General features: G+C 45.5%; 1 protein-coding gene and 1 long non-coding RNA gene across 2 annotated transcripts in view; both read left to right on the forward strand.

Annotated features, from left to right (window-relative positions):
• Positions 1-292: 292 nt before the first annotated feature.
• On the forward strand, positions 293-2,208 carry LOC135538586 (uncharacterized). The gene is made up of 2 exons (XR_010455448.1): positions 293-584; positions 678-2,208. It is a non-coding gene; the product is annotated as an uncharacterized LOC135538586 (long non-coding RNA).
• A 379-nt stretch (positions 2,209-2,587) lies between these two features.
• LOC135538590 (protein AF-17-like) overlaps positions 2,588-12,498 on the forward strand; it is a 34,902-nt gene continuing 24,991 nt past the window's right edge. Inside the window, exons 1-11 of the mRNA XM_064964484.1 lie at positions 2,588-3,044; positions 4,286-4,365; positions 4,539-4,593; positions 4,857-4,966; positions 7,384-7,487; positions 7,649-7,742; positions 8,543-8,662; positions 8,802-8,888; positions 9,296-9,446; positions 9,682-10,527; positions 11,203-11,369. Coding sequence (XP_064820556.1) covers positions 2,936-3,044; positions 4,286-4,365; positions 4,539-4,593; positions 4,857-4,966; positions 7,384-7,487; positions 7,649-7,742; positions 8,543-8,662; positions 8,802-8,888; positions 9,296-9,446; positions 9,682-10,527; positions 11,203-11,369 — 1,923 coding nt within the window. The 5' untranslated portion in view covers positions 2,588-2,935. The remainder of the gene's footprint in view (positions 3,045-4,285; positions 4,366-4,538; positions 4,594-4,856; positions 4,967-7,383; positions 7,488-7,648; positions 7,743-8,542; positions 8,663-8,801; positions 8,889-9,295; positions 9,447-9,681; positions 10,528-11,202; positions 11,370-12,498) is intronic.

The following is a 12,498-nucleotide window of genomic DNA, read 5'->3' on the forward strand; positions in this document are numbered from 1 at the left end:
ACTTGCCTAGTTAAATAAAGGTTGAATTTAAAAAGTATATATAATAACCTGAGGCAGCCCTCTCCTTGGTCAAATAGCCCTTACACAGCCTGGAGGTACAGGGGCCGCATCACCAACGCAGGGCAAAGGTATGGAGTGGACCCAGCTGTCCTCGGTGGTATTATCTCTAGAGTCCAGGGGTGGGACAGGACTGGTCAATGGCTCAGGGGACAATGGAAATGTCCATGGGCTAATGCAGGTAAACATAAACATTTACGTGAGAATGAATGTGAGACTCTAGATCAGGGGTTGAAATAACATAATTACAATCATGATTGTATGCAGGTTGTAGAGATCTCATTTGTACACCCATTATTGTAATCTGGCTGTTGAATTTCAAACAGTTCTTTTTTTACCCACTGTGCAACTGCTTCCCAGGAGGTCATGCCTAGGTTTTTCTAGGTTGACAAGCGCTGCCACCGTCCACAGGGGGCATGGGATAGTCAGGAGCATATCGAACAAGACGCACAGATGGCTCCTATGTGGCTCCTATTCAGATGTTGACAAAAAATATCCCCACTGGACCAATGAGCAGAAGCTGAAAGGTACTTACTGACCCACTTCTGGATTGAGTTGATGAATCATACATGTTGTAGTACTGTATGCAACTACTAACCTATTGTGTTTATGTTTTTCAGGGGCGTTGGCAGACTACAATATGGGGCCTGGCAGCATCTCCTCATATGAGGAGGTGGACACGAAAACCACTGGAGGGGACTATTCAAATCAAATTAATTTATAGAGCCCTTCTTACATCAGCTGATATCTTGAAGTGCTGTACAAAAACCCAGCCTAAAATTCCAAACAGCAAGCAATGCAGGTGTAGAAGCACGGTGGCTAGGAAAAACTCTCTAGAAAGGCCAGAACCTAAGAAGAAACCTAGGTCAGCACCTCAGGAGTAAATGTCAGTTGGCTTTTCATAGCCGCTCCTGCTGTCTCTAGACGAGAGAGAGAGAGAGAGAGAGAGAGAGAGAGAGAGAGAGAGAAATTCACACAGTACATATATAACAGACTGAACCTAGCCCCCTGACACATAAACTATAGCAGCATAAATACTGGAGGCTGAGACTGGAGGGGTCAGGGGACACTGTGGCCCCATCCAACGATATAACCTCACCCACTTTGCCATAGCACAGCCTCCACACCACTAGAGGGATACCTTCAACCACCAACTTACCATCCTGAGACAAGGCCGAGTATAGCCCACAAAGATCTACACCACGGCACAACCCAAGGGGGGGTGCCAACCCAGACAGGAAGATCACGTCAGTGACTCAACCCATCAAGTGACGCACCCCTCCTAGGGACGGCATAGAAGAGCACCAGTAAGCCAGTGACTCAGCCCATGTAATAGGGTTAGAGGCAGAGAATCCCAGTGGAGAGAGAGAAATCGGCCAGGCAGAGACAGCAAGGGTGGATTGTTGCTCCAGTGCCTTTCCGTTCACCTTCACACTCCTGGGCCAGACTACACTCAATCATAGGACCTACTGAAGAGATGAGTCTTCAATAAAGACTTAAAGGTTGAGACCGAGTCTGCGTCTCTCACATGGGTAGGCAGACCATTCCATAAAAATGGTGCTCTATAGGAGAAAGCCCTGCCTCCAGCAGTTTGCTTAGAAATTCTTGGGACAATAAGGAGGCCTGGGTCTTGTGACCGTAGCGTATGTGTAGTATTGTACGGCAGGACCAAATCAGAAAGATAGGTAGGAGCAAGCCCTTCTAATGCTTTGTAGGTTAGCAGTAAAACCTTGAAATCAGCTTGTTCAAGCTGTCCTTGAAAAAGGCTTGACTATTCCAATTATGTTGTGGCCAGAGCTTAATATTTCAAAAAGCATGGCTATTAAAGACTCACAGGCTGACTGGCAGTCTGTCATTCCAAGGAAATAGAATCACATCTTCTGTTTTTGAGTTCTGCCATAAACTCCTATTAAATCTTTGGATTACAATTGAATTTTATGTTCATAAACAATAGTTGTAATCTGTAGGATATTACAGACATTATTATATTGTATTGCTTTTTGCACATGTTCATGCAATAATTTCTAACATTATAGTTCACTTCACTTTCTGATAAAGATCATCATCATCATGTAATAAGTAATGTTTTACAACAATGTTTTACATTACACATCACACAAGTGCCTAATAAAACGCATTATAAACCTACAATTGTATTTTAATGACCTCTGATTAAGCAACCATCCTTATGAGACTTTATAATGCCTCTAGTACAACATAGTTATCTGATTCTGTTTACGGACTATTATTATGATAATACTTTTTAATATGCCTACATATTGGATTTGGTTGTTAGAAAGTTTCTAAATAAATCGGCAAAGTAGTTGACCTGGACTACATATTGCTGAATGATATTAACAGTTTCCTCAAACTATGTCTGGATATTCAATTTCGGTCAGTAGGCCGAGACATTTGTGTTTTGTCCGATCCCTAAAGATGGCGCTATGCATTTAAAGTGCTTTTTATCTACCGTTCAAAGAGAAGAGGCACGCTTTAGTCTACACTTGTCATTATTGCTTTTCGACAGCAGGAGATCGGGGCTGTTTGGTCATTATAATGTAGAAATTGAGCATATATATTGTTATTGAGCATGGACAACTGAGGACATACAACTTCAAGGGATGGAAATATTGTCATCTTCACACAGTGAGACTATTCTGCAGATGTGGGCATGCGCACTGCATCGGTTCTACGGGGGACGGGAAGACATCACGGAAAAACTCTCTGTACCCGAACCCCACGCTGAAATTCATTCTTGATTGCAGTGGAGCACGACTACCGACTACCATGTTTGAGACACAGTTGAAGTCAGGGACTACTTGACACCCTGGCGATTTAAGTCGCCGCAAAACCGTATACAATACCGTATGGGAACAGTATGCGGGAAATGGTTGGAGGTTGCTGCGTGTGTTCCGATGAGCGAGGCTGGGCTGAAAATCCTCTTGTATACTGTGATGGGCACGGATGCAGCGTCGCTGTTCACCAGGGTAACTAGCTTGCTATTTTACAATGTAATTACGCTATTGGGGGAAGGATGGGGTGGTGCGTGCCTACGTGCGTGTGGGTCTGTCTGTATTTATGTGGGAGGGGGTGTTTTCCTTCTGCACGCGTTGACGTGGTGCGACCGCGAGAGGAGACATATAAAATGACATCAAGCCCTTATGGCGCCGACTAATGCGGTTTTTGTTACGCACCGTTAGGAAGCATTTGCTACTACTGGAGCAGCAGACGAGCTGGCCTATCGGGCCTTGCGGATGAATTGTTTCCACAACGATATATTCACTTTCTTTGTTGACATCTTTGTATCTCAGCAATGCAACAACGTATCCGCTCAATATGTCCATGAGTTTTTATTTGAATAAGAGACACTAATTAGGATTTAATGTGTAAATATGTATGTAAGGCTATAACAGTTGTACACACCTTTACAGTATAGCCCCCCGTGGCTTTTATTTATTGTGTTAAGTAGGACACATCAATAACAAAATCGTATGTAGCTGACACACAATACGATCTGAGTTTATAAACTGTTATTAATGTCAAGATTATTATAAATCAGCCTGTCTTGCCAAGTAAAACCAATATGGCTGCGTTCAAAACACCACCACTCTTTGAAAAGGGTGACGTACATCAATAGCCTATCAATATTTGTATAATCTCAGAATATTTGTGACAACAAATCTATAAATCATTGTCACACTTAACTTCATGCCCCGACTATGCCTTCTCTCAATTCAGTGGCCTTGTGGTAAGAGTGTTTATCCCGAAAAGGTTGGGAATTTGATTCCCGGACCTGCTGCATCTCTGCTTGGCACTCAGCATTAAGGAGATAGATTGGGGGTAAAGCCCTGTGATAGACTAGCATCCTGTCCAGGGGGTGAACTTGTACATCAAGCTGCTTCACGCTACAGAAACAGGAGATGGGCTCTTTCTCCTATGTGTCGTTCCGGCTCGCACACGCCAAGGCTACTTACTTACTCTATGCTTGCTCTCAACAGTAAAACAAATACAAATTAAAAGTTGAAGGTATACCAAGAAGTTAGTTAGTTACATAACTAATAAGTTAGGTAACTGTTTTTTGTTCCTTTGTTTGTGTCTCGTTCATTTGAGTGGTAGACTAAAGATGTCTGTATTTGTGCCTCTATTTATGTGTGTGTGTGTGTGTGTGTGTGTGTGTGTGTGTGTGTGTGTGTGTGTGTGTGTGTGTGTGTGTGTGTGTGTGTTACAGCGTGCTATGGCATCGTCCAGGTCCCCACTGGACCATGGTTCTGTCGAAAATGTGAGTCTCAGGAGAGAGCTGCCAGAGTGGTGAGTATATATGTCCAGTATATCAATATATTATCCGTATACTCATGTACTGCATGTCTATCAATGTACAGAATATCCCTGCCTGTTGCAGTAATAACACTGGTAGTACAGCATGCTATCGAAGCTACTGTGCTTAGTTGGTTATTGTGAGGTGTGCTCTCATTTCTCATCAGAGATGTGAGCTGTGCCCTCACAAAGATGGCGCCCTCAAGAGGACAGACAGTGGAGGTAATCTACTGGACACAGATTTTCTTTCCTTTATTCTTCATCCTCTACTTTCCATCAATCCCGCCATCCTCCACGTTTCCCTCGTCTTACAAATATATGATGTGTTTGTGTTAATGTGTGTGTCAGGGTGTGCTTGTGTGTGCGTGTGTGTGTGTGTGTGTGTGTGTGTGTGTGTGTGTGTGTGTGTGTGTGTGTGTGTGTGTGTGTGTGTGTGTGTGTGTGTGTGTGTGTGTGTGTACTAATGTGAGCTGTTTTCGCTCCAGGCTGGGCCCATGTGGTTTGTGCACTCTATATTCCCGAGGTGCAGTTTGCCAACGTTCTCACCATGGAGCCTATCGTACTACAGTACGTCCCTCACGACAGATACATCAAGGTATTCTTCACTGTTCACCTCAACGTTTGATAAGCTTGTTTGTCTTTTGTGAAGGATGTTTTGACCGTCATTTAAAATGCATTTTATCGGCCTATGAAGATTTAATCAATTTGGATATATTGTTTCTTTAGCCAGAGTAAATGGTTGTCCATCTATGTGCCTATCTTCAATATTCCACACAAACGTGTGGGGGCATTTTTGTCCTATTCTGTGATTTGCAAGCAGTCATTAGTATACAATATATTTTTTTTTGCACAGGCAAAGCTTTCATGCGATCATCCAGAGTTTTTCCTAAGCCCTCTCTTTCAAGTCCTCTCTGCAAGTTATCTCTTTTAGAGTTGGCATCTGGATGATCATGTGCCATGTATCCCACCACAGTCTGCATGCTTTTAGGCCTAATGGTCTTGAGTGATCGTTATTGTGGAAAAATCTATATACAGCATATGCCCACCAGACAAGATTTTTTGGAATGAAAGCTTTTATGCGATTGGATTACAGTTCTATTAGAGTCAATGGGAAGCTACATAGACACTTGCTGCTGTACAATAGTGAGTGCTTGTCTTGTAGTGGTCTCATGTTACAGTGTCAGGGGCAGCTACAGTAAATGGCTTGCACCTCTCTGGTCTGGATTGTCAGAGCCATTCATCCGGATTTGCTGCCCTCCATTCTTAGAGAGCGTTTGACTGGACAATGGCCGTGTCCCAAATAGCACCCTATCCCCTATGGGCGCCTGGTCAAAAGAAGCTTTACTACACAGAGAATAGGGAGCCATTTGGGACGCAGGCAATGAGTGAAGGTTCAATAAGCCCCACCACCCTCCCTCCTTTACAGTAGCTCCAGATGCCGTTTCTCTGTTTCCCTTTGGCCCATGATACTTATGGCTCACAAGGGGAGAGGAGGGGTAGATGAAGGGAAGGAGGGGTAGATGAGAAGAAAGGTAAGGAGCCCGCTGTTCCTTTGTCCAGCACCTGTTGCTAGGCAGACAGCCAGCCCCCTCTGTCTCTGTCTGGGTAATAGCCGTGGGGGAGCGAGGTGTGGAGGGGGGCAGAATGTTTCATAACAGCCTGCTATCAATGACAGGCTAGGGTTGGACTCTGGGCACTGGTGAGGCCCATACAGTTGAACAGTATCACACTGGTTGTGTCCCAAATGGAGCCCTATTCTCTGTCGTGCACTACTTTTTACCAGAGCCCAAAGTATAGTGCACTACTTTTTAGCCCTATGGGCCCTGGTCAAAGGTAGTGAGTGCGCACTATAGGGAATAGGATGCCATTTGGGAAACACCTACAGACATCTAGATTTGGCTTGTTCCACCAATTAGCTACCTTTTGAGTAGTCTAACTTTTTATTCCACTTAATTGTATCATTCTGTCATAAAGAGCACATGTTCAACCTAATAGAAAACACTTTTCCCCCATCTCCAGAGAGTAAATATATAAATATACTATTGTAAGTATCTATTAGGTGCCAAATAAAGTAACATGGTTGATGACTTCATCTAAAATCATCCATAAATCTCCTTGTGACGGGGAATAAAAGTTTGTAACACATCAACAGATAGGGGCAATTATATGCTTACTTCAATTTAAAAAAATAAATAAAAAAATACATCTCTAGTCTATCTCTGGATAACAGGGTTGACGTGTTATGCTCGACCCACTCAGAAACATTGGGGTTAAGTGGGTTAAAATCTTCATATAAGTCACAGAGGATGCACAGAGAGACATGGGTTAAAATCTTCATATAAGTCACAGAGGATGCACAGAGAGACATGGGTTAAAAGCTTCATATAAGTCACAGAGGATGCACAGAGAGACATGGGTTTAAAGCTTCATATAAGTCACAGAGGATGCACAGAGAGACATGGGTTAAAAGCTTCATATAAGTCACAGAGGATGCACAGAGAGACATGGGTTAAAATCTTCATATAAGTCACAGAGGATGCACAGAGAGACATGGGTTAAAATCTTCATATAAGTCACAGAGGATGCACAGAGAGACATGGGTTAAAATCATCATATAAGTCACAGAGGATGCACAGAGAGACATGGGTTAAAATCGTCATATAAGTCACAGAGGAGACACAGAGGTACATGGCATATTGCTGAATTTTGGCACTTTAGCAAGTCTTTATTCATATTAAAAATCAGATGCATTGAATGTTCCATGTGGTCTTCATTTACAGTCAAATAACACGCTTTTGAAATGCAATATTTGTGCACAATTCCTACTTAATAAATCAACGGGATGCAAAAAGCACTCATTTTATGGAATGACCGATTTTACCGTCCGTAGAAAAGTCTGCCCTTTACATCTGCGAGGGATTTCAGGTGGACATGACATCTGACGTTGATAAGAGGAGATATGTTCTGGTCAGTCGTCATCCTTTTTCATCTTTCTCCCTCCCCTCTCTTTAGACGTGTTATATCTGTGAGGACCATGGGAGAGAGAGCAAGGCTGCTTGTGGAGCCTGCATGACGTGCAACCGCCAGGGCTGTCGACAAGCCTTCCACGTCACCTGGTGAGTGGTCTGTGTGTGTGTGTGTGTGTGTGTGTGTGTGTGTGTGTGTGTGTGTGTGTGTGTGTGTGTGTGTGTGTGTGTGTGTGTGTGTGTGTGTGTGTGTGTGTGTGTGTGCGTGTGTGTGTCCTCTCCCATCTGTCTGACTGTCTGACCCTGTGCAGTGCTCAGATGGCTGGCCTGCTGTGTGAGGAGGAGGGCCCCGAGGCTGACAACGTCAAGTACTGTGGCTACTGCAAGCACCATTACATCAAGATGGTAAGAGACGTATTCACGTCTGTTTTCAACTTTCTAGGAGATCTCCAATTCTTCTTTATTTGAATGGAATGAAATATGGAAATGTGTTATAAGAGTGTAGTGTAATAAGAAGACTTTGGAAAGGACTTACAACCTCCTCTTGGATTGGTAACGTCCATTCACATACTGCATTGAGGAAGGCAAGGAGACAGCTTTTCAAGCCGGCGTGGAGAAATAGCTTCTTCCCCTAGTTGTCCCTGTAGCTCTAGCTATTGCCCGTCTAGCTATTGTCCGTCTAGCTATTGCCCGTCTAGCTATTGCCCGTCTAGCTATTGCCCGTCTAGCTATTGCCCGTCTAGCTATTGTCCCTCTAGCTATTGCCCGTCTAGCTATTGTCTGTCTAGCTATTGTCCGTCTAGCTATTGTCCGTCTAGCTATTGCCCGTCTAGCTATTGCCGTCTAGCTATTGCCCGTCTAGCTATTGCCCGTCTAGCTATTGCCCGTCTAGCTATTGCCCGTCTAGTTATTGCCCGTCTAGCTATTGTCCCTCTAGCTATTGCCCGTCGAGCTATTGTCCGTCTAGCTATTGTCCGTCTAGCTATTGCCCGTCTAGCTATTGCCCGTCGAGCTATTGCCCATCGAGCTATTGCCCGTCTAGCTATTGCCCGTCGAGCTATTGCCCATCGAGCTATTGCCCGTCTAGCTATTGCCCGTCGAGCTACTGTCCGTCTAGCTATTGCCCATCTAGCTGTACTTGCCTCTGTGACCATTATGGTTGGCAGCAGTGTGACTCTCTGCCTCTCCTCTGCGGGGTCCTGTAGCAGAGGAAGATGCGCTCCAGTGGAGAGAACACAGAACGCAGCTCCTTCGGCCCCTCTAGGGGGCGCTCCACATCCCCCGCCCAGGACAAACACGGCTCCCACCACCACAGGCTCAGGAAGGTGAGTGTGTGTGTATTGTGTATTTGTGTGTGTGTGTGCGTGTGCGTGTGCGTGCGTGTGCGCGTGTGTGTGTGTGTGCGCGTTCCTGTATTTGCATAAATGCTAAAATCCTCAGCCTTTCCCTTCGGGTTTCATTCAGAGTCACAAGGACAAGATGAGGCAAAAGGAGCGGCATAAAAAGTCATCTGATGGTCTGGGGTCCTCACTGTCCAGCAGTATGGACAAGGTAAAGCCAACCCCAATATGTACACCCCTAAATGCCCTCGGTCTCTCTCTCTCTCTCTCTCTCTCTCTCTCTCTCTCTCTCTCTCTCTCTCTCTCTCTCTCTCTCTCTCTCTCTCTCTCTCTCTCTCTCTCTAGTCTTTCCCCACCTCCACCTATCCTATCTGTCTCCCTTCATTGTTCTAGTATAACCATTTGGGCTCCTAAATAGTTTGAACTATTGCTTATTGCTAAGTTGATACATTTGAGAAAATGGTTTTATTCAGGTGAGGTCCTTGGTTGATCTCTCTAACAGGACCGTATTGCAATACTTTCTAACGAGCGTAAATGGCTTGAATCTATGACATCAAACCCCTTCTCAATCCATAATGATCCACTTTCCCCTGTGGCCTCTCTGTGTTGTTGATTTAGTTGTCGTCGGGTCACCACAGCAACAAGGACAGCGAGGGGAATTCGAAGAGGTTGAGCTCTCACGGCCAGGTGGGACATCGCAGTAAGAAGACAGGAAGCATTGGCAAGAGCTGCTCCTCTTCCTCTTGCTCCTCCAGTCCCTTCAACACGGGTACAAAGCTAATCCTTTATGGGCCAACTAACCGGCCATTTTGTGTCCAAGCAACTTCTCAGTCAGTTCTGTTTGTGAATAACCAACTCTCTAGTGCAGAACTCTTTGTTTTGGTATAACTTCACTGTGTTTAGTCTGAATGTGTGTTTTATAATGGTTTTAGGTTTAACTCTACCGTATAGTGTTGTCTGGTTATTGTGCTGTGTTTAGGAATAACTACGGTGTGTATTCCCAGGTGGCGGCTCCCAAGACTTCCTCCCGTTCTCCTCTACCTCTCGTTTGGAGTGCGACCCCGACCGAGGAGCGGACGAGCATGGTGCTGAGGAGCACCGTGACGAGCGGACCAGATGGACAGCGCCTAAGGAAGATGACGAAGAAGAGGAGGAGGAAAAGGAAGAAGAGAAAGAAGAGGAGGAGGATTTGGACAATAGTAAATATCACAACAAGGCCTCTCTGCAGCCCCCGGCCCTGACCCCAGTTGACGGACCTCACGGAGGGTCGTCGCAGGGTCACGAGAGGTCAGAGGGCGAAGGCAACTCTTTTGAGACCAAGGTCACAATCTCCACCTTCGGCTCCATCATGCGCATCACTTCCTCCTCGGGTGGGCTCGGCGGCAGCAGCAGCAAGCTCCGCAAAATCTCCTCCTCCTCTTCCTCAGGGGACTACAAGCTTTCAAAGTCGCTTCTCAAGTCCCCGCACCTAGCCACGCCCCCTATACTGGAGGAGGCCGACCTAGAGGAAGACAAGGCCACGCCCCCACCACCGCTGCCAACACACCGGGAGAGGAGGCACCGTGGCAACAAGAAGAGCCGGCACGGACCGGGGCGCCCGCGGGGGAGCAAGAACCGGGAGCGGACGGAGAGGCTAGAGGAGGAGTACCGTCAGCACCATCACCACACGGCTCCTGCTCCACCTCCTTCCCTAACCTCCTCCACCTCGTTCTCCTCGCTCTTCCCCAGCTCCTCCACCCTCCCCCACACAGCGTACTCCTCCACCCTGCCCACCTCCTCCCTCTCCTCCTCCTCCTTCCCCTCCTCCTCCACTTCCTCTAGCGTCAGTTTCTCCACAGGCCGCGGCTCCGGTGAGTCTCACCAGATCTGTCTGAGTGGGCGTATTCTCTGTGCGGTAACCCTCTAGCTTCCTGTGTGTGCATGAGTGACTGCAAGCATAGACTTGCATGTGAAAATAATACACAGCATTTCTGTGTATTGTGGCTGTGGATGATGAATGTACACATTATAAGTATGTGTATTTAGAGATGTTCAGGAAGCAAGATACCTCATTTAGAAAATGGCGGCCAGATTTAAGCTTGTACATATTTGCACTACAGAGAAAGAAAAGGATGAAGAAGTGTAACAGATTGAGTAAAAATAAGAGGGAAGAACCAAGAATACATTTTTTTGCTTATGACATTTTGAACAGAACTAGAAGTGCAGACTGCACATATGTAGTAAATCTTAGGTAGTTAGTGATCTGTGCGTCGTAAAGAGATTTGTTAGATTGTGGTTTTGTGTTGTGTCAACAGAGAGAGCATGTGCGTCAATGGCTGGGTTGACATCCTGCTTCTACTGCTCTACTCTGACAAGATATGACCTCAACACTTTTATGTGTGCGGTTGTGTGTGTGTGTGTGTGTGTGTGTGTGTGTGTGTGTGTGTGTGTGTGTGTGTGTGTGTATGTCTGTACATATGTGCATGTGTGTGTTTTATAAATGAATTGCATTTATGAATTAAGTCTGATATTACTCTCTTGGTTAGGATTCTACACCAGCCACAAGGACCCTCTGTCTTTGAGTGGGGGTGTCTGTAACACCCCTCTATCGTTGGGCGGCGGCGTATGTAGCACCGCTCTCTCTTCAGGACTCCTGCCATCTCACGTCTCCACGCTGCCACTTCAACCAGTCAACTCTGCCCTCAACACCCAGGTACTCCAGAAATCAACATCATGTCTGCGTTAGAGCCTTACCCATACCCGCAGCATTCAGGCTCTACCCTACCCAGGCCCGATTGCTTCTGCCAAATTTAAGGCCCGACCCTTTTCATTGCTCTAAACCCTGCCCGTACCCTAGTTATTGATGAATAAACAGGCCCCACCCGGCCCTAACCCCATGTATAATGTCAGAGCCCGTCGAGCTCGGGTCAGGTAGCAGAGCTTTAGTCTGATTCCCAAATGGCACCCTATTACCTACAGTTGAAGTCGGAAGTTTACATACACCTTAGCCAAATACTTTTAAACTCAGTTTTTTTCACAATTCCTGACATTTAATCCGAGTAAGAATTCCCTGTCTTAGGTCAGTTAGGATCACCACTTTATTTTAAGAATGTGAAATGTCAGAATAATAGTAGAGAGAATGATTTATTTCAGACTTTATTTCTTTCATCACATTCCCAGTGGGTCAGAAGTTTACATACACTCACTTAGTATTTGGTAGCATTGCCTTTAAATTGTTTAACTTGGGTCAAATGTTTCGGGTAGCCTTCCACAAGCTTCCCACAATAAGTTGGGTGAATTCTGGCCCATTCCTCCTGACAGAACTGGTGTAACTGAGTCAGGTTTGTAGGCCTCCTTGCTCGCACACGCTTTTTCAGTTCTGCCCACAAATGTTCTATAAGATTGAGGTCAAGGCTTTATGATGGCCACTCCAATACCTTGACTTTGTTATCCTTAAGCCATTTTGCCACAACTTTGGAAGTATGCTTGGGGTCATTATCTATTTGGAAGACCTATTTACGACCAAGCTTTAACTTCCTGACTGATGTCTTGAGATGTTGCTTCAATATATCCACATAATTTTCCTCGCTAATGATGCCGTCTATTTTGTGACGTGCACCAGTCCCTCCTGCAGCAAAGCACCCCCACAACATGATGCTGCCACCCCCATGCTTCACGGTTGGGGTGGTGTTCTTTGGCTTGCAAGCCTTCCCTTTTTCCTCCAAACATAATGATGGTCATCTTGGCCAAACAGTCCAATTTTTGTTTCATCAGACTAGAGGACATTTCTCCAAAAAGTATGATCTTTGTCCCCATGTGCAGTTGCAAACGGTAGTCTGGCT

This window comes from Oncorhynchus masou, chromosome 5, assembly GCF_036934945.1.
Source record: "Oncorhynchus masou masou isolate Uvic2021 chromosome 5, UVic_Omas_1.1, whole genome shotgun sequence".
NCBI lineage: Eukaryota > Metazoa > Chordata > Actinopteri > Salmoniformes > Salmonidae > Oncorhynchus > Oncorhynchus masou.